Raw genomic sequence first — 26,277 nt, 5'->3', positions numbered from 1 at the left:
CTCAAGCTACTGATTTTTATTAATTAGAGTTTTATTAACACTTAAAATCAACCTGAGTCTGGGTCTTCCAGAAACGGTAGGTCCCTTGTTTCAGGTTTAATTTTAATCTCATTCTAATCACACATATGAAATGACATAATAAATGAGGGGAAGAAAAGAAATAAAGTTTATCCTGGAGATTTACTGCACAGGACGGATCTTCATGCTGATGGACTTCAGGGAGTAGTCATGACCCTTCCAGAGTTTCCACTCCACTCCAACACCAAGCAGAGTACCGTCTGCTCCCCAGCGATAAACTCCATTGGGGTTTGCAGTGTGACAAGCACTGTACCAGAACGCCCCCAGAAATGATTTGGCACAGTTTCCAGGCCAGGTGTCCTGATCTTTGTCCAAAGTGGAGAACTTCTGTCCATTGTGTTCACTCAGGCCATCTCCTGTAGAAACATGTAGAAGAAACAGTTGAACTTCGTCTACAGCCAACAATATACGAACACATGGTTTCATTTAGTCAAAGTTCCCTTTGAGCATCTACTCTTTGCAGATCATCATGATTAACTGTGACTAAACACTGGGACACTGGAGAAGACTTCTCATTCTAAGTTAATGGGTGCAGTTCTATTCTGATGGAGATCAGAGACAATGGAACTTCTAAGCAGCTAAAGGCCTCTCTCTCATTGGCTGATGTTAATGTTGATGAATCCACTCAACAACCAAAGACACTGGTCTCTGTCCAAAAAGAACATTTGGGACAATGTTTAGTGAACAGATGAGACCAGAGTATAATAGTTTGGTTTAAATGTTTGGGCATTGTCATGTTTGGAGATGAACCAACACTGCATTCCAGCATCAGAACCTCATCCCTCCATGAAACATGGGGGCGCTAATGTCCTGGTTTGGGCCTGTTCTGCTGCATCTGCTCATCATTGATGGACCAATGAACTGTGAATTCTACCAGTGAACTCTGAAAGAAAATGGCATGAGCTTGTTCTTGTTTTGTTTCTTGCAAGGTTTTATGTTTTTATCCCTGAAGCACTTTGTGTTACGTTTGTCTCCGCATGCAATATCAATAAAGTTTGATTTGATTCGTGAGGAAACCACCAACATCTCACAACTCAACTGGTTCTGTTGTGTTGTTATTGTGTATTTACCCACCTGCCCCTCCATCTGTGAATCCAGACACTCTCAGTGTGTATCCGTAGGATTCTGGGTCGATGGAAAACGAGGAGTAACGAGCGTACACCTTGTTTCCACTGAAATCCTCCATATCTACCAACAGCTCATACTTTTTCCTCAGTGTGAGTTGGAAGATATTTTCGAGACCTAAAGACAAACAGAAATCTTTATGGACCTGTGTCCGTGACATCAAACCAGAGTCTGATGTTTGATTCTTTATCATGTCTCACCGAGCCAGTATTCTCCAGCACCGCTACCAAAGCCCAGCTTGTAGTGATCCCAGGGCCTGTAGAAGTTGACCGAGCCATCCATCCTCCTCTGGAACACCTGTGGGGGGACGGGAAGGAGGTCGACTACATCCAAAAGTCAAAATGTTGTCACATTAAAGAATCAGCTGCTTTTGTAAGCACTCAAAAACTGGTGCATCAGATGTTTCTGGATAAGTTTCATTTAAAAATGTAAAGCTCCAGACTGAGAAGAAACAACATCTGTGACTAAGAATGATTTGTTGGTAGGAGAGCAGACAGGTAACAGAAGTAGCTTGATCATATCAAAGAGGAGTTAAAAACTCACCGTCCAATGTCCTCCCAGAGAGTCCATGTCACAGTACACCTACACACAAACACAAGTATGGAATTAAACATCAAAATATGTCTGGTATTAATTCAAATATGTCTCCATATGTGTCCCCAGCCAGAACTGGAGATCTGATCTGTAAATGAGCAGCAACGCCACCATGTGGTCAGTAGAATACTGTATCAGCTGCTGTCTCTGATGGATCTCTACCTACCACTGGACCAGAACCAGGAACACATCGTTGGAGACTTAGAGACATGATCCAGATTCAGGAACAAGATGGAAAGACTCTCACACCTTAAGTTCTACTTCATTTCTGACGTGACTTTAACATGACTCTTTAACATATCTCAACCAAACTTGGTATATAAACTCATGACATCATCCTGGGGACACCCAAAACATCTGGTGATCTTTGACCTCTAGGGGGACACGCATTCTGTCCAATCTTAGTGAAACTCAGCGTATGATCTTCAGACCAAGCTGAACAAATGTGTCAAACAGATTCTTCTCAAATTTAAAAACAGCTTGGCTGTGACGGCCAACCAAATATGACAGCATGGCTGCAAAACATGGTCCATAGATTCCTGACATCATCCTGGGGATATCACAAAAAAAAGTGCGACCTTTGACCTCGGGGGCGCTGTGTTTAAACTGCTTTGTCTTCACATGTGTGGATTTTAACCACACATGGTCTCAACCGGCCTTGCTGCCAAAAATATGTATTTTATTAAGTATCATTAACATTAGAATGCCAATATCTCCTCATTTGCTTAAGGTTGTGTGATCCAAGCCAGAAAAACTGTATGTAGAAGTAGCTTTGAGGTAGAACAGAGCTCCATCTAGTGGCGATATACTGAACTGGTGTAGAATACATAATCCAATAGCAAATAGACTTCACTAACTAAAGCTTCATTTGTCCTCCATGATTTAGAAGATAGACTGATTGAAGTAAATATAGAATATATCCTGTGATACATCGTTTGTGAAAGCGGATGAAAGGGTCAAAGTTAACCATTCATGCATGTCCAACTTTGCCCTGTTGGTGGCGCTCTGGAGCTTGTGTTGCTTACAGATAAATATAACCTTGAACACACCACTTGAAACCAAGTAATCTTCTGTTAAATTATAACTTTATTGGAGTATTATTACATTATCAGGTCCATTGAAATGAAGGCTAACCTGATAATGTAATATTTAATTACATTATTGGTTAAGAGTATATTACTTTATTGGGAAATGCACTTTATTACATTATTGGAAGTTATTACAATATCAGGTTTTATTATATTTTCAATCCCCTCAAGTGAAATTTTTATTACATTATTGAGGTTATTACATTATCAGGTTCTTAATTATCTTCAAGGGGACTGTGTACAGGTTGAAGGCGTACCACATTGAGGAAGATGGTATGTGAAGAAATTCATAGGTAAGATGCAAGGGAGATGCACCTCAGGCAAGCATCCAGGTTGATAAGCAAGGACAGGGTTGGAAAAGACTGACAGCGACGAGTCAGTTAGGAGAAAAGCTAATGGTGTTGATGGAGAGAAGCTAGCTGTGACGATAGGCTGTCAGGTATTAGATTTATTGGGCATTTGATGTGCTGTCTCTCCAACTAAACAGTGGTTAGGAGGATGCTGCTGCCCACTTGTCTTGTGTAGTACGCTTAGCCACTTTGTAGTGTAGGTTAATCTACAAGAGATACCCTGGTGTCACAACAGGTGTGAAAGCTTAGCGCGCAATGGAAACGATTGACGCAAGTTCTCATGTAGAAGAGATACTATTATTTGTCAGGAGGGGAAGACAGACCTGAGATTCAGGATAGAATCCCATTGCTCTCTGTGTGAGTTGGCTCACAGAAGAACAAGGTTCTGTAAGAAAGTCCTACAGCGGAGCGAGGTTGCGAAGAAGTCCGGTTGTGGCTACGGAGGAATCAGCTGGGCTAGGAGACATGCTAAAGGTAAGGCTAGCTGTGTACTGTTAATAGGTAGCAGTTGTAGTTAGATTAATCTCATCTGTCAGTTGAAAGGCACATGGTGGCATGGTGGCTGCATTGAGGGGGGTGACTCCGGGACGCTGGAGCTCACTGTTAAGCCTTCTTGAGGTGTTGTGGGCCTAACTTAACGAAACATCGGTGAAGGGAGGTGACCACCTGAAAACCCCAATGATGTGCGGCACACGTCACACTGTCTACTGTTGCATAGGTTTGTTTGCTTGAGTTTTCTTTCGTGTAACTTCTCATCTTGGCAGAGGGGAGGAATTGATGATTGAATTGTTGGTTGAAGCATAGTCGCATGTCCCATCATTTCTATTACCTACTGCTGCTGGCTAGGCTAATTAGTTGGTGTTTTATAGTGTTTAATTTCTGTGGCTAGGCTTATTGTATCTTATTTCTGATATAAGCAGAAGGAAGAGATGTTTGGTTGGAAGTGTAGTTGCATCTCCCATCATCTTTATTACCTACTGCTGCTGGCTAGGCTAGTTATTGGCTGACCACTGGTCTGCTGGTCGGTTCTCCACTTGGACTGGGCTTCTGAAGGAGTTTTGCCTTAGATCATGGCACAAGGGATTGTAACATCTAGTCCTGTGTATTAATGAATAAAAGAATTCAAAAATGTCAAAAAGTTTCTAAATTTAAAAACAGCTGAGCCGTTCCAAAACTGATTATTTCTATGTCATCTCAGGCTTAAGTGTTAAAAACTAGTGGCAGAAATACAACAGCCTCTCACTGTTCTTTCACTTCTCTCTCTGTCATCCATTTCCATTTCCATTTTGGATCCGATGGGATAGATGGTGTACACTCCACTCGTTCGGTTGTTGTCATTGTTATAGATCTCACCACAGTCCACAGGGAGTTCTAAGCCACTCGTCAACAGTGGAATCAGGAGGACGAGGAGTCCTGGCAGCAGCTGGAACTGAAGAGACTTAAGTTTATTTTATTTAATCAACAGTCTAACACCAAATATAGAGTCAAACTCATGTTAATTCAGGGGCCACATTCAGCTCAGTTTGATCTCATGGGGCTGAGCAAGGCACACAACAGCGTATTACCCTATAAATAATGACGAATCCAAATGTTTCCCTTTGTTTTAGTAGACCTGTTCCCTTTTGTTTCAACCGGCCTTCTGTCCCCAATCCTGTCTGGCCTCACCCGTCCCATACCCCAGGCGCTATCAACCCCAGCATCCTGCCTAAGTTTTTTCCTTTTGTCTTTTTGTTCCTAATAAACCCTTTAATCTGCCCTGTGTGTCTGTTTCTGCACTTTGGGTCCAGCTTTGGCATCTACTTCCGTAACAGAACAATCTGGCCACATGGACCCAGCAGACCTTGTGAGCCGTGCCCTGTTCACCCAAGATGCACTCAGCCAACATGATCAAATGATCAGAGTGTTGTTTTTTTTTTGTCTGCAAAGTTAAACATCACAGGGTGTCAACATTATATGAGATTAATGCAGTTACATTCTTGCAGCTCAATATTATTTTGTTACTTTAGTGCGTGAGTTACACCTCAGTGAATAGAGGGGGAGAACAAAGGACAGAGAAGATGTGGAAGGATGGACAGTGGAAGAGAGGCATGTGGTGCTGGTAGGAACAAGTGGTGTGTAGGGCCCTGTGCTTCCCAAATCACCTCACTCAGGTTTGACTGGATACAGGGGGGTGCTGTGTAGATCTCTGGAGAGATGAGAGAGTCCAGGGGCTAAGGGTGTCCCAAAAGAGGAGAGGAGTCTGGGATAGGGCACGTAGTGATAGAGTGAAAGAACAGTCCAGCCCTTATTAGCTGGGACTCATCAATTCTTATTGATGTGATCCAGCATGGGCTGGCAGGTGACAACACAGATGCATGTGGGCATTCCCTAAATATGAGTGAGACCATTACCAGGGCCCAGAGTCAGGTCAGAAGCCCCAGCCCCCGAGAACCTCCACCCCAGTGTGGGGCACATGGGTAACGAGACCAGAGAATCACCGTAGCCACGGGGCAAGCCATACCCCGGCACACATAGCGACCGACGGCGAACGCCCCCCAGACTGACCAAGGGAGCACAAGCCAGAACGGCCAGACGGGCCCCCACACCCCCCACACCCCCCATCCACCGCCAACCGTCCGCACACTACTGTCCTGCAGCCTACCCTGACCCAGACCGATCCTGGGTAGTCCCACAAGGTCTGGTGCGTTAAAAGAGGCGCGGCAGAGGGGAGGGAGAGGAGTGTTCAGAGTGTTGTTTAATAATCATCTGAATTTAACTTGCCAGGCAACAGAGACATCTTGGCAGCTAGCTGAGTGGGGGTCCCTCTCTGAGCCTAATTCCAGCCAGTAAGTATGGATGTTCAGATCCCCAATCCAGAGACTTTTCACAGTGAGTTGGACAAGTGCCAGTTTTTTTGCTTCAGTGTGATTTGTATTTTTGGCAAAGAGCCCAGACCTTCGCTCATCATGAGTTAAGATCAGTTATGTGATAGGACTTCTCCGGGAGTAGCATTGGCTGAGGCAGTAAACTCCAATCACTCTCTAAGATCACTCCCATTTAAAGACTTTGTGGACTGTGGCTTCAAATCTGTGTGCACTAATATCCACAAATGAAGGCCATGTTTTTTTTTTTTTGTTTGTTTGTTTTTTCATTAAAAGACACTGTTGCTGTGCTTCATGTCTATATAAAGCCAGAATATCTGAAAGTTCTTCAGAGACTAAAATGTCTAAAACAAGGAACCTAACGCAGGAAACACGTCTGAAGATCCAGATTCTCAGCCAGGATGGTCCAGCTGCCTCCAAATCACCAGGAAGTACAGATGCAGTCCTTCATGTGTTGGATCCACTCTGTAGAAATACAGACAGACCAACAGCTGGACGACAAACCAACATGTGGGCGTCCAAGGGTTTCTACAGCAACATATGACCTCATCCTGATCCACATGTGCAGGGAAAACCACTGAATGACATCACAGGAGCTCCAACAGCAGTGGTCAAACCAAATTAATATCCAGTCTTCCAGCCTTACTGTACATGGTGGACTTTTTGATCATGGTTTAAGGTCCTACAAGGCTGTCAAGAAGCCCCTGATTAATGAGAGACAGAGGTTAGCCCCAAGAACACAAGAATTGGATAGTGAGGACCTGGAAGAAGATTCTGTGGTCAGATGAGTCCAGTTTCTAGCTTTATCTTCCTCCTGTTAATGTGAGGCTACGCAGAAGGCCAGGCCAAGCATCATCTCCAGCATGGACAGTAGGTACTGTCAGATATGGTGGAGGCAGCATCATGCTTTGATGCATGAGTGCTGCTGGTATCGTTCATCTCACTGTCTGTGATGGAACATTGAACTCTGACAAATATTGAACCGTTCTTCAAAACAACATGATCCCTTCTGCACATGCTCTGTTCTTTCAAGGTTGAAACTGGATGTTTCAACAAGATAAAGCCCCTTGACACACATCCAGGACCAGTAGAACCTGGCTGCAGGATCCAGGTCTGGCCAGATCAATACCTGGACATGAGCCCGTCTGTGGTGAATTATCAAAAGTTCTGTTTCAAAGAGCAAACCAAAGAATTTAGAGGAATCAAAAGTAGTAATTGAAGAATAGGACCAGATTATCCCTCAACAGTGTGAAAGGCTGGTGGGGAACATGGAGCCAGGATTACAGCTCTACTGCTGCTAATGAATATTAATCTGATGATGTGATGGTTTTATTTAGTTTTTGTTCAGTTTTGAACACATTCTGTTATTTGTTGACTTTGATACCGTCAATGTTGAGAACTGACATATTGAAACTATCAAGAATAAACAATATAAATAGAATTAGTATTTGCTGGTGTCTGTCTAATGCAGCCACACCTTCTGAAACACACAAAATTTCATGATAATATTTGAGACTGTAAAAATTTAAGGGTGTCTTAAAACTAATTTTCCACCATTGCATATATTCATTCATTTTTTAGATATTTATGTGAGTTTAATATTCAAGTTCTGAGGGGTAAACAAGAGTCTAGTTAAAGCGAGGAGGTTTTTACTTAAACATGTTGAGATTTAAATGTCCTGATAAATACTGAGAGTATAAAGCTGTCAACTTACCTTCATTGTCAGGGTTGTGGTGAAAGAGATGTGATGCAAAATGTGAGAGCTGTGAGGCATTATAGATCAGCCAGGTCTGGTTCAGACTGATAAGAATATTTGCTGAGCTGGTGGAAAAAAACTGATCTCCATCTGGCATCAAACTATTGGTTCCCACAACTTTTTATTTTTACTTTGAGGGTTGAGACTTTGATCAAATGAAACAACAGCATCTGCTGGTTTCTCATCCTCCCTCTGGACTTTGACCTGGTCTGAACAGGGAGTCTATCGCCTGGTTCCTGTTCAAATGTTTTTTATTGAAATTAATTAATAAATGGTTTGTTTTCTTTCATAGATCCATGAATGAAAAGAAAAGAATGTCCCATTTCTTGATTTTGTTTCGGAAGCACTTTGTGTAACATCCATATGAAAAGCATTTTATAAATAAAGTTTGTTTTAATCAAATGCTACTGCAGAGTAAAAACCAATGACAAGGTGATTTATTTCCAGAGACAACACCTTTACAAAATAACCAGTGGACAACAAGCAACCAGAATATTTGCTGAGCTGGTGGAAAAACTGATCTCAAACACTTTGTTCCCACTTTTTGTATTTTCGTTGAAGGTCAAGACTTAGATCCAATGTTTCTTAACCACTGCGCTGTTGGAAATTGTTCAGTTTCTTATTTAATTGTTCATTATTTACTCCAAATAATTAGTCTTGTTTCATCAATAGCTGCAACATATAGTGACAAAACAATTAAATCATCTTCCACTAGAGGGCAGAAGGTAAATTATTAAGCTGTCTACCTGTTGCCATTCAAACCACAGACAACGGTGATAAAGGTGATGGATAAATACTGGAAAAGACAACGTACTCAATAGGAACTGGGTCCTGGAGGAAGGTCTGACCCAGATGAAGGTCCTAGTATGTGTAGTGGTCAGAAGATAGAAAAAAAGCTGAGCTGAAGACAAAACTAGCACTTCATTCTGCTAGCACTTGGGCTAACACGGCTAACAGCTGGAGACAAACCAAGACAAACCAAGACAAAGGCAAGCTGGACATGATGGCTGCAAATATGTGTCCACTCCTGCAACCACTGTTCACTGGGAAAGACTGTTCTCAGTTGCAGCAACATTGGAAATAAGAAGCGGTCAGCTCTCCTCTCGTTGGACAATGTCAACAAGTTAGTAGGGACAAAAAAAGACACAAAAAGTTGTTGAGATATGTTTAATGAACAGATTAGTTGCAGGTATATTCCCTTCTTTCCGGAGTCTGCCCACGAAAAATGAAATGCATCAGTAGAGATTAAAAATGACTGATATTTAATCAAGACTAATCGCAAATTAATTCACAGAAACTCTGAGATTAATCAGATCGAAGTGTTTAATCATTTGACAGCACTATTTTTTTCTTTTTAATCCTAGTGATTACTTGGGGCTAGAGGACAGAGGACAGAAAAGAGAGATATCAACACCAGGTCTTCAGCTCTACTGCACAGGACGCATCATCATGCTGAAGGACTTCAGGGAATAGTCGTAGCCCTTGAACGTTTTCCACTCCAGCCCCACACCGAAGATGGTGCCGTCCTTCCCCGACCGATAAACTCCGTTGGGGTTGGCTTTGTGACAGGCTTTGTACCAAAACGCCCCCAGGAACATTCGGGCACAGTTTCCAGACCAGGAGTCCTGGTCTTTGTCAAAGGTGGTGAACTTCTGTTCGTTGTGAGAACTCAGGGCGTCTCCTGGAGAAACATGGACAAAATACCATGAAGGAGGAAAAGTGAATTCACCATGTGGCTGTGTGGTATTTCAAGTTTTAGAATTTTAAATGAATAAGTTTAGAGTTTATTTGATTTTCTATTTACAAAGCAGTAACAAATTAATTTCCCTTTGGTCTGTTAATCTACAAAACCAGACAGAGAAGTAAAAGAGAAACCAATGGAAATTAGATTCATGTAAAGAAGAAGAGAGACATGCCACCAGTGTTCACCATGGAGGAGAAGAGGCTGCTGCCTAAATCAGTAATCACCATTGAGGAGACTACTTCCTGGACCAGAGAGATCTGAACCAGTGGTTACCATGGAGACCACTTGGCTTAATTGGTTTCCATGACTCATTGTGACATTATTAATTTAGTCCTTATGATCAATGATCTAAAGCTCCTCTAGGAAATTAACTCATCATGAATAAAGAATAATGGTAATTACTCTTATTACAATTTTAAGAATTACCTAGTGAGAATTATAAACTATTCTCTAATCGGAGCTCCTCCTAAAAAGCTACCATTTACATCAACAGATCCTCAGAGTTGACTATATAAGACAAGATCTTCTCCTCTCTGACATATTTCCTCTTCTTCTAACTCACCTGCTCCTCCATCGATGAATCCAGACACATGAATTCTGTATCCGTCACATTCACCGTCCACCTTGAATGAAGTGTACCGAGCAAACACCTTCTTTCCGTCAAAGTCCTCCATGGTGACCAGCAGCTCGTACTTCTGCTTGGTTGTCAGGTAGTGGATGTTGTCAAGACCTGAACACACATGAACTCATATCAGCCTGTAAAACCGGTCACAGTTAAAGTTTTAAATCTCATAGAGTTGGATGTCTCACCGAGCCAGTATTCTCCAGCAGCGCTACCGAAGCCCAGCTTGTAGTGATCCCAGGTTCTGTAGAAGTTCACCGAGCCATCCATCCTCCTCTGGAACACCTGGAGGTTCATACATTTAGTTATTGAGAAATAGAAGAACCCTCCCTCCCTCGCTCCCTCCCTCCCTCCCTTCCTTCCTTCCTTCCTTCCTTCCATCCTTCCTTCCTTCCTTCCCTCCCTTCCATCTCCATCAATCAGGATTTATTTCTTCCTGGTAGACCATGGTTCTCCGCTGTCCTTCCAGTCTGTAATAAAGTTCTTAACCCAGTTGTTTAGTAGTTTCTAGATGTTTCCTCTGCTCGATGCAGCCAATGATTTGACCCTTCTCCACCAGACTAACATCTTCTCCACCAGACTAACATCTTCTCCTCCAGACTAACATCTTCTCCACCAGACTAACATCTTCTCCCCCGGACTAACATCTTCTCCACCACCACGGGATGTGTCTTTACACATGGTTGGTGAAGAAATGAAAAGCTCCTCATAAATAACTTGTTGAATAGCCACAGAAAGATAATCATCATGAACTAATGATCCACCAGGAGGCTCTGGACTATGAGCTCAGTTACATCCAGGTGGAGGAGACTAGTTGAAATACTCACCGTCCAGTGTCCTCCTTCTGAATCCATGTCACAGTAAACCTACGAATACACACGGTGGTAAATGTGAACCTTCAGCCAGAACTACAGTCAGATATATTCCAGTGTAGCTTATCAGACATCCTGTATAAACCCGTTGACCTGGATGGACCTGTGGAGCTCACCTGGACTCCAGACCTTTCTCCGAGGGGGTAGATGGTGTAGACTCCAGTCTGGCTGCTGTTGTCTTGGTGGTGGATGTCGCTGCAGTCCAGAGGTTGGATCAGTTCTGAGCAGCTGATCAACATCGGAGTGAAGAGGAGGACGAGGAGGATCAGCTGGAACAGAAGAAAGAACATTAACATTAACACCTGATCCAGATTAAACCGGTTCAGGTGTGAACCCTGATCTGATCTCTAGAGTCCAGAGTTAGAGTTAGAGTTCCTTCCTTCCTTCTTTCCTTCCTTCCTTCCTGGAGTGCTTTGATCACATGAACATGCGAGAGTCTTTCCATCTGGTTCATAAATCTGCAGACTGAGACCAGACCTCCAGTTCTGGCTGGAGACGAAATAATGGAGACACATTCTAAGTGATTAAAGACCGGGCGTGGACACGTTGTGTGTTTGCTGATTTGCGTAAAGGCTGAAAAGGTCCCAGAGTTTAAATAGTGATGACAGGAGGTGGACGTGGACGTCCTCATCCCATAGATCCCGTTTGTTTTCCTGTTCAAACAAACCTGTTTAATTAGAGCAAACTATGACCAACAACACAAAGATTTGGTAGAACATCGTTATTAGAGAAGTTAAAGCAACAACAACGGTGTAAATGTAACTGATCAGAGAACAACGGCTGAGTTTGATCAATAAAATAAAGACTAATTATTGTCATATAAATTAATTTATTTACCTCCATGTCTGAAACGAGCTGATTAAACTCTGAAAGAACAAAAAGAATCAGTCAGTAAAACCACGTGGAACAGATAATGAATTATGAATAAATTATATTATCATGAAAACAAAGAAAGATTTCCCGACATCATCTGTAAGTCACCGTCTGTTTTGTTTTTTCTTTGTTTTTTCTTTTAAATCCTGAACCAGGGACAGATATTTATTCACACAGAGCTATTCTAACACAGGAATTAAAACTAACAATCATTTATTGTTTTAACTTAATTCTAAGAGTTAATCAAATGTAAAGAATACTGCCTGTATTTTCCCTGTCGTACTACGGTGGTTTAATCCTGTCATTAGCTCGATTTAATTACGAAATGAGGAAATGGAGGCAGTTTTTATATTTCCCAGTATTCAAATCACCTCATCATCTCAAATACTGAAGACGTGAGTTAAATGAACATTAATCATACAGACACAACATGTCAAGACTGGAATGGATTCATTTAAGTTTAAGTTTAGAAAGATTCATCAAAAACCTGTCATGTCCTGCAGTGGGGAATGTGCAACAACCAAAAAGAGGCAGAAAAATAACAAGAAAGAAAGAAAGAAAGAAAGAAAGAAAGAAAGAAAGAAAGAAAGAAAGAAAGAAAGAAAGAAAAAGGTTGGAACTGTTGAAGTTGAATTAGAGAGTGAAGAAATAACGTCCACATACTCAGTGAGGCTGTAAAGTTTTACAGAGTTAGATTTAGATTTAAATAAAACCTGCATGAGAGGAACTGGACGTTATTTTTTATCTTTCTCACCTGAGGACGAGACGTCAGAGGACAAAGAGACAAACTGCTGCTTCTCCTTCGGTTCGTTTAAACTTTACTGAGACTCTACCTGACCTATGCAACATGTACTAATATATATATACACATATATACATGGACTATAAGGGAGGAGTGTGGACAAACAGGAGACGAACAAACATCCCATCATCATCAGCGTGGACGTGGTGACGTGTCCTCCTGTCCTTCAGAAACCTGCAGTAGATCCTGTTTCTACTCATGTTCAAACTAAAGCTGTTCAATTAAACTAAAGTAATAAAAGATTTGCTGCTGTTCAGGTGAGGACTCATGCGTCCAAAATAAACCAGAGGGACATTTCATCCCAGAGACAGGAAACGGTCCACACTGCAAAAAGAGAAAATGTGGAATTAAAATGATAATTAACTCAGACAGTGAAACAGTGACATTTTTTTAACCAATTAACTCATAGTAGCTCAGATCAGTGAAACCAAACCCTGGTTAGTGGAGAACATGAATGAATGAATTAATTAATTATTTCGAACAAAAATTAAAAGAAAAAGTAAAAAAGGAAAGAACATACAAAGATCAGTTCAAAAAGGAGCCTGAAGAAGAATAAATGTATTAACTAACTATAACAAATAAAATGAAATTCAAAAGAATGCTTCCCATTTGACTCCAGTTATGTCCTATAATATAATTAAGTCATGGTTTATCCAAATAAACTAAGCTGAGACGGAGTCATCAGGACTAAATAGAAGAAGTGTAGTTTGGGTATGTTGAGGTATGGCACTTATCGTACCTGGACTTTGGTAGAAAATGTATGGATACAAAAACAACTGTAGATCATATTCTAACTCTGACTTGCATAATTTACATCCTAACATTTAATATTGGTTGTTATTATTATTTTTTTCTATTTTCATTGTTCCAGCTTCATAAATTTAAATTTACTCTCCATCCAAAAAAACAAAAACAAAAAAAAAACCCTGTTTAGGTGATGCATTCACAAATACTTCTTTATATCCAATTCGGAAATGTCAGACTTCTGATACGATAACGTTCATGTTACAGGTTAATTCTGAGGATAAAATATAAGTTTGGTTTATTGTCACTGTTTGCTGAACACCTCCAGCAGCTCCACCACTGAATTAGCTTCTTTGGTTGACTTGAAGGTAGACAACCCCCCCTCCCCCAACACATGAATCATCCAATCAGCTGAGGCCAGTTACAGGAAGGAACCAGGAAACAGTCTCCTCTGACTCTGACTGGGGGCGTTGACCAACAAGTACACAACATTCACATCAGACAAGTAGAAACTCTTCCTGATGAAATGCATTCTGGGATACCTGGCAGTACAAAGTACACACTAGATACCTCCTGATCCGTCCTGGTTAAAGCAGCCGGGACAAGAACACATCCAGGTGGTTCCTGATCAGATGGGACTTTGAACTGAACAAAACTTTAACACAAGAACTGAAGCTGATGAACTCCTGTGTCTCTGCTACAGGTCAGACTGGTTTCAAAGTCACTCTGATGAGTTTTTACAACTAATGAGGGACAACGAGCAGCTTCTTCTCAACACATGAATCTGGAAAGTGTCTGGAAGTCGACCTGAGGTGAGAAACCTGGAAATGTTTAACTGGATCACTCTGATCATGTTGTGTTGTACATTTACACTTCAAATGTTTCCTGATGCTGATTTCAAATATCTATCAGATGCTACCAGGTATTATTCCAGAGTTTACCTTTAATCTGTCAACCAGAGACAGTTTGACAAGTCTCAAATATCTTAAACAACCTTTAAAAACTTATGGTTCAGGAGTTTATTTGTGTCTGAGTCACGTGTTCTCATCAATGCTGCTACACATCCAGGAAGTCACATGATCATCAAAACCATGAAGAGAAATAAAGATAAAGACACAACCTGATTTATTGTCACCACTGTTAAACCATTAACAGACTTTCTGGTTCAGCTGTGGAACCACAATAATCTGGATCCACATAAGAACAAACTAGAAAATTCCCTCTGGGAAGTTTTGACAGAGGCAATTCAGCTGCTGCACAGCATTACAGGGGTGTTTTTGCTCTGAAATGGTCGTAATCTTTTGGCAGGTTGTCTGAGATCCAACAGTGTGTTGGTAGACAGACCAGAACCGCAGCTGGGCCCCAAGTGCCGCGTTAATAATGGTCCTTGCCCCATTGTACTGCTGTAATGGCCTGATTGGTCATAATGTTTTGGCAGACTTGTTTGAATGTGGGGTGGGGGGCACATTTGGGTGTGCAGTAGGGCAGGTGGTCATAAGCTACAGTGGAGTGTTTTCTGTCCATGTCTAAGATGGTCATAATGATTTGGCGGTCTGAGTGACTGTTCTGTCCTGATGGCCACCAGGTACACAGCTACTGGTCACTAATGGTCTCTTCCAGAACACTCAAAGAAATGATTCAGGGAGCCAGTAAATGTGACAGTAATATTTAGGTATGCATACTAAATAAAAATGTTGAATATCATCATGATGAGTATTTGAGTTGACTCTATCAAAATTCATGAGTAAACCTCCGAGATGAATCTTTGTGTGAATATCCATATGTAAAATTGATACAATTGACTCACAGATAACATGGTTTAAATATTTGTAAAAGTAGGATAACTTCATCAAATCAGATCAAATCAAACTTTATTTATATAGCACCTTTCATGCAATAACAGAAAATGCAACACAAAGTGCTTCACAAACACGAACATACCCGCTCCCTCCCCACCCACACACACCCACACACACACACACCTACACACACACACACACACACACACACACACCCACACACACACACACCTACACACACACACACACACACACACACACACACACACGCACGCACACACACACACACACACACACACCCATATACAATGTAAGAGTTGTTGAGACATGGCAGGGCACTGAGGCTTAAGACAAGGAGGACGCTACCTTAAGGAGCCCCGTCCATGCAACCAAGGGGGTGCCGCTGCGAGGTTCACCCCGACCTGGGCAGAGAGGTGGGCCCCACACCTAAGTGTTGGGTGACCAACCACCCAGGCCGGAGGCGCCGGAGGGACCCACAGGACGTGAGGTTTGATACGGTAGAAGCAAGTCAGACAGATAAGAAGGACATTTGAAAACTAGTAAAAGAACCTTAAAATCGATCCTGAAACACACGGGGAGCCAATGTAGCGATATTAAAACTGGTGTAATGTGCTCTCGCCCTCTGGTCCTCGTCGGCACACGAGCAGCTGAATTCTGTAGTAACTGTAAATTGTAAATGCTCTTTTTAGGAAGACCAGAGAGCAGAGCATCAGAAATAATCCAGACGACAAGAGATAAAAGCATCAGCACCTCCGTGTTAGCCTGAGACAAGTAACCATGGTGATTTATCCTCTGCAGCTAGTCTGCTCCAGACAGGGATCAGAACCAGGATCAGATTAATCCTGTGCTGGATCTGTTGTCAACACTGTGAGAAATGAATGTGTTTTACAGCATTTCCATGGTCTTTGTACACGTGTTAGATAAGTTCAATCATCCTGCATCCAAATATATAAATATAGTCGTTTCATTTGCTGGTTGACTTTTAGTTTTAGTCGTATTTATTTACACAGATTATATATAAAGACAAAAGCTCATATCAGCAGACAAAATATTTCACCAAAAATAAAAAGAAAGAAAGAAAAAGAAGAAGCAAGAAGGTTTATTTGGAATTTTGTCAATACAGATGTAAAAAAAAAAAAAAGAAAAAAATACACAGGAAAGAGAAAGAGAAAGAATTATATATCTCTACTTAAACATTACTGACAGACCATTCTAAGGTCCCACATCGTTCTGACTTCTGTGTTTAATTTCAACAATCTTTCTATTCATTCATTTGGTTTGTTATTGTCAGGCCTAGAGTTATATTCCAATACTAATAAAGACTAGTTGATGAGGTTCTGTCAGAGTCTGATTAACATGTGGCTGGAGTTGAAAGACGATCTCTATTACGGCTGATGGGGGCAACACAGTTCACTTATAGGTCCAACTCCCCATTCACCTTTTTCCTCTTCATGACGGCATATCAGTTTTATATTATATGTGTGTAATGTGTGGTGTATATTTGTAAGAATCTTGAATATTGTGAGTGTGTAACAGTGTCCAGTAGGTTAAGAAATGATGCATCATCATCAGATAATTCTCTGGAGTCCTGATTCCCGGACAACGTTACTGGTCAGCTGGTCAGAGAGCAACATGTTGATAATATTCTTTATTAAACTTAAATGCTGAATTTAGAATTTGTGTCAACAAATTATCTTGTGTGGTACTTTTTTCTGTGTATGTGCATTTTGTCTAGTATTGGTTCAAAGTCCCACCTCTTTGAATCAGGTGTGTTTCCCACATTCATGGTGAAAGAAAAAAGACACATTTTTTCTAGATCAAATATTAATTTACAAGCATTTTTTCAGCTTTGAGCTGGAGTACAGAAAGCAAAAGTCACAAGAAACAACACTCCATCACAAATACAGTTACGGTTTGCCCTGGAATACTCCCCCCTCCCAGTTTCTGGATCTTTCTCTAGTTTCTAATGTTCTCCTTTTAATGTCCAGCTCCACCAGCTCCAGATTTCCTTTTTCTCTCTGAATGTTGAGTTCTACCAGCTCTGTCAGTTACTGCAGGTGTTCTTTGTACCATACAGAATTCTTACAGTCTGTGAATTCTTTTGAAGAAATGTCAATTAGCAGCAGTTTTTGTGTATCACGTAGATTTACTTCAGCATCTACTCCATGTTACCAGGCTGCTGTAGAGGCTGTGCCGTCTCTGGGTCCTGGAACACATATTTTTATTAGCACCACATCACTGACTTTATATTAACCTGGACTAAATAAGCTGGAGATCCACAACACTGACATGATACCTCAAACATTCTGGAGTCCATCTTCTAGTGGCTCCTAAAGTAAAACCATGTCCCCAGACGTTGCAAGAATAATCTAAGTCAGATAGTAGAATATTGAAAAGTGTGTTTAATCTCTAGTAGAACTGAACCCCTTAATATTACTGTCACATTTACTGGCACCCTGAATCATTTCTTTCTGTGTAGAGTGTGAAGACACTCCAGTGTTGTCTTGTCTCTTTGTTTGGGCTCATTGTGGAGCTGAAAGGTGAACCATGGTCCCAGTCTCAGGTTTTCTTCAAGGACATCTCTGTATTTGGCTGAATTCATCCTTCCTTCACTTCTGACCAGTCTCCCATAGCATGATGCTGAGAAGCAGCCCCACAGCATCACTATGAAGGATGTGACTGACAGAAATGATTCTTCCATTTCCAGGATTGATTGTTGTCTCTTAGAGAGCCTTTATAATGTAGCATGTGATGACTGGTTCAGAGCTGTTTCTAAGGAACATGTCAGCTTGTTAAAATGTGTGTCCTGTGTTTAAAGGAAGACCAAAGACTCTCCTGTATCCAGCTGTGTCCATGGAGACTGAGCGGTCTAAGGCTCCACCTGTTGACTCCAAACATGGACAGCAGTCTGCTGATCCAGGGTAAGAAATCTAAACTGATGCTTCATCAAGTATTGAACACATTCTAGCAGCAGGAGACATAAAGACACATTCATCCATCAGATGGTGTTTCTATCATCCTCCTGTGTCAACTCATTTGTTCTGTGAAGGCTTCTAGTTGTTGGCTCTTGGTTTGGACCCAGGTGTCATCCACATACCTGAAGCAGGTGTTGTTCTCTTGAAGGAGCTCAATGCTCTGCTTTCCACTTCCTCCATGTAGAGACTGACCACAGTGGGTGACACTGGAGAACACATGACACAGCCATGTTTGATGTGGAGAAAGCCTCATTGTATCTGAAGGATGTGGTAGTTAGACGGAGGTCAAGCAGGACACATATCTGATGAGAGGTGGACTTGGTTCCATTCTTAAAAGTCATGTCTTCTTTCTGGAAAGAATCCCTGGAGTAGACTACATACTGGAAACTAATCTCCTCATCCAAAACCTGGTCCTCAGCAGACACTATGAACAGTATCTAGAGCTGGAAAATACTCCTTCATGTTTCCTGAAGCTTGTCCTGTTATTTGAATTCAACATTAAACATTGTATTTACATGTTATATCCAGTGTTTGGAGGAGGATCCTTCAACAGAAACATGATTCTCCTGAACACAGATGTGTGTCCATGAAGAGTGACCAGTCTATGGATAAACCTGTTAACTTCAAAGATGGACACCAGTCTGATGATCCAGGGTGAGACGAACAGCATTTATCTGAACAAACAAAGGGCTTCACATCAAAACATTTAACATTAAAACTGAAGAATCCAGAAAGAATTTACTCAGAATGTTAATCCAGGTTGTGTTTTAACAGGATCCATCAACAAAGACCAGATCCCTCTGGAATCACAGCTGTGTCCATGAAGAGTGACTGGTCTATGCGTCAACCTATTAACTTCAAAGATGGACAGAAGTCTGCTGATCCAGGGTCAGAATGAACACAGATCTATTCATCATTATTCAGTTGTGTTGATTAGTCTGTCATGTTTTAGTCCAGAGTTTATCTGTTAAACACCACATTTAGTCATCAGAGCAGTGTTTGTTGTTCTCATCTTGTGTTTGTGGCATCAATAAAATGATGATCATCACCAAAGTGTGTTTGTTAAAGAAGTGAGTTTGAATGAAAGATGTTTCTCCACAGACTTCAGCAGCAGATCTCAGTGGTTTCCAGTCATCAGTCTGAGCAGCAGCATCACAAAGACCTGGACTCCATATTCATGGTGAGGAAATGTTCAGTCACAGCTGCTACTGCTAACCTCAACAAGCACAAACTACCATTCTGCTTGGAGAAGTCTTCATGTTGCATGCTGACCACAAGCAGCCTTTCACATCAACGTGACTGGAGATTATTATTCTGTTCCAGCTGCTGGAGGAGAACATGGTCAGTTTTATGAAGAAGGAGCTGAAGAAGATCCAGAAGGTTGTGAGTCCAAATTACCCAGAATGCTCAGAGAGTCAGAGGGAGGATGAGGAGGTGTTGGAGGATGAGGATGAAGAGCAGAGGAGGAACAGCAGAGATTTATTGGTGAAGATGACAGTGAACTTCCTGAGGAGAATGAAGCAGAAGGAGCTGGCTGACTGTCTGCAGAGCAGTAAGAGGATTTAACAGCTTTAACTGGATGGAAAGAGGAAATGGAGGAAACATGGGACAAGTTTACATTTCTACACTCTGATGTTAATATGATGCAAACATCTGAATCAGTGAAAACAGTCACATGTAAATGTTATTAAAATGAATGAGTTCACTGATTAATTACATTTCTTGTTTGTTCAGGAACTGTTGCTGCAGAGTGTGGACGTAAAGTTAAATCTAGTCTGAAGGAGAAGTTCCAGTGTGTGTTTGAGGGGATTGCTAAAGCTGGAAACTCAACCCTTCTGAATGAGATCTACACAGAGCTCTACATCACAGAGGGAGGGACTGCAGAGGTCAATGATGAACATGAGGTCAGACAGATTGAAACAGCATCCAGGAAACCACACAGAGCAGAAACAAGCATCAGACAAGAAGACCTCTTTAAAGCCTCACCTGGAAGACATGGACCAATCAGAAGAGTGATGACAAAGGGAGTGGCTGGCATTGGGAAAACAGTCTTAACACAGAAGTTCACTCTGGATTGGGCTGAAGACAAAGCCAACCAGGACATCCTCTTCATATTTCCATTGACTTTCAGAGAGCTGAATGTGGTGAAAGAGAGAAAGTTCAGCTTGGTGGAACTTGTTCATCACTTCTTCACTGAAACCAAAGAAGCAGGAATCTGCAGCTTTGAAGACTTCCAGGTTGTGTTCATCTTTGACGGTCTGGATGAGTGTCGACTTCCTCTGGACTTCCACAGAGACTGAGATCCTGACTGATGTTACAGAGTCCACCTCAGTGGATGTGCTGCTGACAAACCTCATCAGGGGGAAACTGCTTCCCTCTGCTCGCCTCTGGATAACCACACGACCTGCAGCAGCCAATCAGATCCCTCCTGAGTGTGTTGACATGGTGACAGAGGTCAGAGGGTTCACTGACCCCCAGAAGGAGGAGTACTTCAGGAAGAGGTTCAGAGATGAGGAGCAGGCCAGCAGCATCATCTCCCACATCAAGACATCACGAAGCCTCCACATCATGTGTCACATCCCAGTCTTCTGCTGGATCTCTGCTACAGTTCTGGAGGATGTGTTGGAAACCAGAGAGGGAGGAGAGCTGCCCAAGACCCTGACTGAGATGTACATCCACTTCCTGGTGGTTCAGACCAAAGTCAAGAAGGTCAAGTATGATGGAGGAGCTGAGACAGATCCACACTGGCATATAAAGAGTAGGAAGATGATTGAGTCTCTGGGAAAACTGGCTTTTGATCAGCTGCAGAAAGGAAACCTGATCTTCTATGAATCAGACCTGACAGAGTGTGGCATCGATATCAGAGCAGCCTCAGTGTACTCAGGAGTGTTCACACAGATCTTTAAAGAGGAGAGAGGCCTGTACCAGGACAAGGTTTTCTGCTTCGTCCATCTGAGCGTTCAGGAGTTTTTGGCTGCTCTTCATGTCCATCTGACCTTCATCAACTCTGGAGTCAACCTAATGGAAGAACAACAAACTACATCTCTGAAGTCTAAAATATTTCTAAAACTAACACATCTCCATCAGAGTGCTGTGGACAAAGCCTTACAGAGTCCAAATGGACACCTGGACTTGTTCCTCCGCTTCCTCCTGGGTCTTTCACTGCAGACCAATCAGACTCTCCTACGAGGCCTGCCGACTCAGACAGGAAGTAGCTCACTGACCAATCAGGAAACAGTCCAGTACATCAAGGAGAAGATCAGTGAGAATGTGTCTGCAGAGAGAAGCATCAATCTGTTCCACTGTCTGAATGAGCTGAATGATGGTTCTCTAGTGAAGGAGATCCAACAGTCCCTGAGATCAGGACGTCTCTCCACAGATAAACTGTCTCCTGCTCAGTGGTCAGCTCTGGGCTTCGTCTTACTGTCATCAGGAGAAGATCTGGATGAGTTTGACCTGAAGAAATACTCTGCTTCAGAGGAGGCTCTTCTGAGGCTGCTGCCAGTGGTCAAAGCCTCCAACAAAGCTCTGTAAGTGGATTTAGAAACTATTTAAAACATGTTTCATTTAGTAAACGACAAATAAAACATTTGATGTTGATTCTTCTTCAGGCTGAGCAGCTGTAACCTCTCAGAGAGAAGCTGTGAAGCTCTGTCCTCAGTTCTCAGCTCCCAGTCCTCCAGTCTGAGAGAGCTGGACCTGAGTAACAACAACCTGCAGGATTCAGGAGTGAAGCTGCTGTCTGCTGGACTGGAAAGTCCTCACTGTAAACTGGAAACTCTCAGGTTGGTATGAACCTTGTAATTCACATATTCACATTCATGTTGCATCCAAATTGTCTAAAGACTGAGAGGAGGAACTAGATGATACAAACGTCTGATGAAGCATCAACATGATGATGATAGATGTGATGGATATTACATGAGCTGCTGTTATTGAATAAACTAGAGCGACCAGTAGAGGAACCATTGAAAATAATTAGTGTAGAAACATTTGTTGGGTAAACAGTGACCTCATAACGGTTCTCTTATGACGATAAACAGCAGCATAGGAACATCTTAGTGACAGTTGTTCCATCACAGGTGAATTAGCTGCTATATTGTTTCAATAATAGAATCATAGGCAGGTTGGAGGATGAAGCATTCAGGTAGGAGTGGATGTTCATTAATACACAGGACGAGATGTTACAATCCCTTGTGCCATGATCTAAGGCAAAACTCCTTTAGAAGCCCGGTTCAACCTGACAACCAACCAGCAAACGAGTGGTCATCTACTAACTAACCTAGCCAGCAGCAGTAGGTAATAGAGATGATGGGAACGCGACTACACTCGGACCAGACATCTCTTCCTTCTGCCTATGTCAGAAATGATGTACAATTAGCCTAGCCACAGAAATAAAACACTAGCTAATTAGCCTAGCCACCAGCAGTAGGTAATAGAGATGATGGGATAACTGCTGGTCATGAAGACTGGGCAGGTTGATGAGACCAGGACCATAGATGAGTTGTATGGAGCTCCACAGGTCAGAAACATGAAGAAGATGTGAGAGGATATGGCCCTGGTGCATCATGGGAAGTCCCCCAGCAGCCTAGACCTATAGCAACATAACTACAGGATGGTTGTGGGTCACCTGAAGATAGAGAGTCTCTGAGGAGTTGAGGACTAAACACAATAACTTTGGTTTGTCTGAGTTTACAAGTAGAAAACTACAATTTATCCAAGACTTTATTCATTCAAGTCACGCTTGGAGTTTGACCAACTGATCTGTTTCCTCTGGCCTCATGGATCATTTAGCTGGGTTTCATTGTTGAAGTGAAGTTCTCACATTCTTCACTTGTGAATCAGAACAATGTTTTAATACAATAGAATCAAATCATTTCAGGTGAACAGATAATTTTTATCCTTTTTAACGTCACAGAGATTTTGTCAGAATTCATTTTGTAAATCTCTGGAAGTGTTTTACTGGTTGTAGATGGTAACTCTGAAAAAGGAATGTTGACATGAGACATATTTAATGTTAAGATCAATATTCTAAAATATGAACCTTGAATGTTTCAGGCTGAGCAGTTGTAACCTCTCAGAGAGAAGCTGTGAAGCTCTGTCCTCAGTTCTCAGCTCCCAGTCCTCCAGTCTGAGAGAGCTGGACCTGAGTAACAACAACCTGCAGGATTCAGGAGTGAAGCTGCTGTCTGCTGGACTGGAGAGTCCTCACTGTAAACTGGAAACTCTCAGGTCAGGATACAGCTGCTTGTTGATCAGTTAAATCCTGATTTAGGTTCATGTTGGTGCACAGGTTCAACATGTGGAGGATTTTCCTTCTTCTTCTTGAGTTTCTGATATGTTTCTATCTCCAGTCTGTCAGGTTGTCTGATCACAGAGGAAGGGTGTTCTTCTCTGGCCTCAGCTCTGAGCTCCAACCCCTCCCATCTGAGAGAGCTGGACCTGAGCTACAACCATCCAGGAGACAAGGGAGTGAAGCTGCTGTCTGCTGGACTGGAGGATCCACTCTGGAGACTGGACACTCTCAGGTATGGACACACAACAGGAGCTCACACAGTGTAGGTTTGTCCGTTGTCTTCTTTCTGTGGAGCTACTGAGGTAACGCGGCCCGCAACCAAAGTTTGCGGGCTTTTCTGCTCTTCTCTTATCGTCTCTGTTTCTGACCGACTGTCCTTAGACAGATGGTTCCTCCATATGAGCTGGTTCTGCTCCAGATTTCTTCCTGTTACAGGTGTACAGAAAAGAAAAATGAATTTAATTCACTATGATTCATAAAATTAATGTAATAACTCAACTATCAGATGATGTAGGCCAAACTTTGTGCAAAATTCTATTTAAGTGTAAATTCCAGGTGAAAGTGTGATATTTTTTTTTCACATTGGATAGTGCAGACGCACAAATTATACATCAGGCTGCGTACGATTCATCAGCCAGTGATATCAGGATCCGTCATCTGTCAATCAAAAAAGCAGGAAGCTTTGTCAACTTAAGCAGAAGTACACACAGTCTAATATCATCCCTCGTACTTCTTCCAAGTACGACGGATGCGATGGAGGAGGCTCGTCCACCACTACCGACACAAAACTCTCCACTGTCCCTCCTTCACTCTCATCCAGATCCCAGTGTTCCATCACTTAGCCTAGCTGGACAACATCCCATCACATTCTTTTGAAACACTATGTCCCAACTCAAAGATTTAATATCCAGCCTGCTCGATAACGGCCAATCAAATTGGTTTTCCGTACTCGGATAAACTCACCTTTAAAAGGGAGTTTTTCCTTCAGGCTGCTCTGGATGTTTCAGGACAGTTTTTGTAAAGAGACAATTTGAATTGTTAGTGGCACTACATAAATAAAACTGAATTGAACTGAACAGTGACTATCAACTATTGTTGAATGGATGGCTGAAAAAATAATACAAAAATATATATTTTAGGGTCTGATGTTGGATGAAAATCATTGTTTGTGTGTTTGTTCCTCCAGGATGGACCATGGGGGAGAGCAGAGGTTAAAACCTGATGTGAGGAAGTGTAAGTTTGACTAATGATGACAAACTGTCAGTTTAAAATCAAAGCTGATAGTTGTGGTATTTATTCATTTAATCATCACTGACAAGAGAATCCTGATCTAAAGTATCACCATTAAACTTTCTATGAATGAACAACAGATCAGTGAGTAAAGAAAGAATAAATCCATCAGATGTGTCACATGATAAACTGCAGCTGTGTTGTGCCTTTTTCTCTCCATCAGATTTCTGTGAACTTGAAGTCGACACAAACTCAGTCGATAGAAACCTCAAACTATCTAACAACAACAGGAAGGTGACACGTGTGGAGGAGGAGCAGCCATATCCTGATCATCCAGACAGATTTGACTGGAATCAGCTGCTGTGTAGAAATGTTGTGACTGGTCGATGTTACTGGGAGGTTGAGTGGAGAGGAGAGGTTCATATATCAGTGAGTTACAGAGGAATCAGAAGGAGCGGAGACTTAAAGGACTGTTTGTTTGCATTGAATGATCAGTCCTGGAGTCTGATCTGCTCTGATCGTTATGGTTACTCTGTCCGTCACAATAACAGACCAACATCCATCCCCTCGTCCTCTGTCTCTCACAGAGTCTCAGTGTATGTGGACTGTCCTGCTGGAACTCTGTCCTTCTACAGAGTGTCCTCTAACAAACTGATCCACCTCCACACCTTCAACACCACATTCACTCAAACTCTCTCTCCTGGATTTAGAGTCTGGTTTCCTGGTTCCTCAGTGTCTCTGTGTTCTCTGTAGGAAGGAAGGAGAGTCTTTAAAGTGACAGCAGCTTCAACTCTGCTTTAAATGTTGATGGTGGATTCTCTTTGGTTCACAGATGAATCACTGACTGTGGTTTCATGTCAGAATATGTTTTATCTTAGAAGTAGTGAAATAATCTCCTAACACGTGGATTTTGATGCTAACGTCTATCTGGATAATCCTGGACTGATGGAAGTGAATATTATTTGTTAAGCTGTGTTTTACTGTGTGCTGTGTCTCCTGTGTCTGAATGGACATGAGACATTAATGAACTCTGGTCTCTACTCCACCTTTATATCAATCAATGTTCATCATCGTTATTAATCAACCTTTGGTTTATAATTATTAATCTTAATGAAACTCAGTTCAGTCTTAATCAATAAATAATCAGATATAAAAAGATCAACAGGACTTCATCATCATCTCATCACTTATTAAAACTTTATTGAATTAACTTTAATCTCCTTCATTGTTTTCTTTGTGTAACTTTTTAAATGAGACTCACACAACAATCCATTAAAGGTTTAGTTGTGCTGTGTGTAGAATATCATAAGATGTTCACCAAAGTTATTTTGTTCAAAAGTGTGAGGATGAAGTGTGTTATTGTACAAACATGTTCACTCTGCTCTATGAAAGAAGATGAACTGCACAATCTAAACCCTGGTGTCCATAGATGACCTCTCATCACCAA

At 41.8% G+C, this 26,277-nt stretch overlaps 3 protein-coding genes across 3 annotated transcripts; 1 reads left to right on the top strand and 2 right to left on the bottom strand.

Moving 5' to 3' along the window:
* LOC125021979 (microfibril-associated glycoprotein 4-like) lies at positions 1-7,947 on the bottom strand. The gene is made up of 6 exons (XM_047608205.1): positions 7,811-7,947; positions 4,479-4,664; positions 1,747-1,785; positions 1,404-1,500; positions 1,153-1,320; positions 1-434 (listed from the first exon to the last, which is right to left on the bottom strand). Exons 1-6 carry the CDS (start codon positions 7,868-7,870, stop codon positions 181-183), a joined length of 804 nt encoding a protein of 267 aa, XP_047464161.1. The 5' UTR covers positions 7,871-7,947; the 3' UTR covers positions 1-180.
* A 1,058-nt stretch (positions 7,948-9,005) lies between these two features.
* On the bottom strand, positions 9,006-12,843 carry LOC125021980 (microfibril-associated glycoprotein 4-like). Its single transcript, XM_047608206.1, has 7 exons — positions 12,718-12,843; positions 11,928-11,956; positions 11,207-11,359; positions 11,046-11,084; positions 10,407-10,503; positions 10,159-10,326; positions 9,006-9,533 (listed from the first exon to the last, which is right to left on the bottom strand). The coding sequence occupies exons 2-7, from the start codon at positions 11,931-11,933 to the stop codon at positions 9,280-9,282; spliced, it is 717 nt and encodes a 238-aa protein (XP_047464162.1). The 5' UTR covers positions 11,934-11,956; positions 12,718-12,843; the 3' UTR covers positions 9,006-9,279.
* Positions 12,844-14,021: 1,178 nt separating this feature from the next.
* LOC125022102 (NLR family CARD domain-containing protein 3-like) lies at positions 14,022-26,277 on the top strand. The gene is given in 14 exon segments (XM_047608407.1): positions 14,022-14,126; positions 14,213-14,321; positions 18,152-18,250; positions 18,833-18,958; positions 19,079-19,192; positions 19,406-19,484; positions 19,628-19,856; positions 20,039-20,592; positions 20,594-21,834; positions 21,916-22,089; positions 23,363-23,536; positions 23,659-23,832; positions 24,787-24,833; positions 25,054-26,277. Coding segments are annotated over 12 exon segments (3,510 nt in total). The 5' UTR covers positions 14,022-14,126; positions 14,213-14,321; positions 18,152-18,182; the 3' UTR covers positions 25,584-26,277.

This window comes from Mugil cephalus, chromosome 16 (assembly GCF_022458985.1).
Source record: "Mugil cephalus isolate CIBA_MC_2020 chromosome 16, CIBA_Mcephalus_1.1, whole genome shotgun sequence".
Lineage (NCBI taxonomy): Eukaryota > Metazoa > Chordata > Actinopteri > Mugiliformes > Mugilidae > Mugil > Mugil cephalus.
The sequence above is the reverse complement of the archived record's forward strand: the minus strand, read 5'-3'. Positions and strand labels throughout refer to the sequence as shown.

Coding starts and splice junctions, on each gene's coding strand:
- LOC125021979 (XM_047608205.1), bottom strand. CDS start 7,870: ATGCCTCACAGCTCTCACATTTTGCATCACATCTCTTTCACCACAACC. Junction 4,665..7,810: donor CCACAACCCTGACAATGAAG/GTAAGTTGACAG, acceptor AAGTCTCTTCAG/TTCCAGCTGCTGCCAGGACT. Junction 1,786..4,478: donor GAGAGAGAAGTGAAAGAACA/GTGAGAGGCTGT, acceptor GTTTGTGTGTAG/GTGTACTGTGACATGGACTC.
- LOC125021980 (XM_047608206.1), bottom strand. Junction 11,085..11,206: donor GAGAAAGGTCTGGAGTCCAG/GTGAGCTCCACA, acceptor GTGTATTCGTAG/GTTTACTGTGACATGGATTC. Junction 9,534..10,158: donor ATTCATCGATGGAGGAGCAG/GTGAGTTAGAAG, acceptor ATGTTTCTCCAG/GAGACGCCCTGAGTTCTCAC.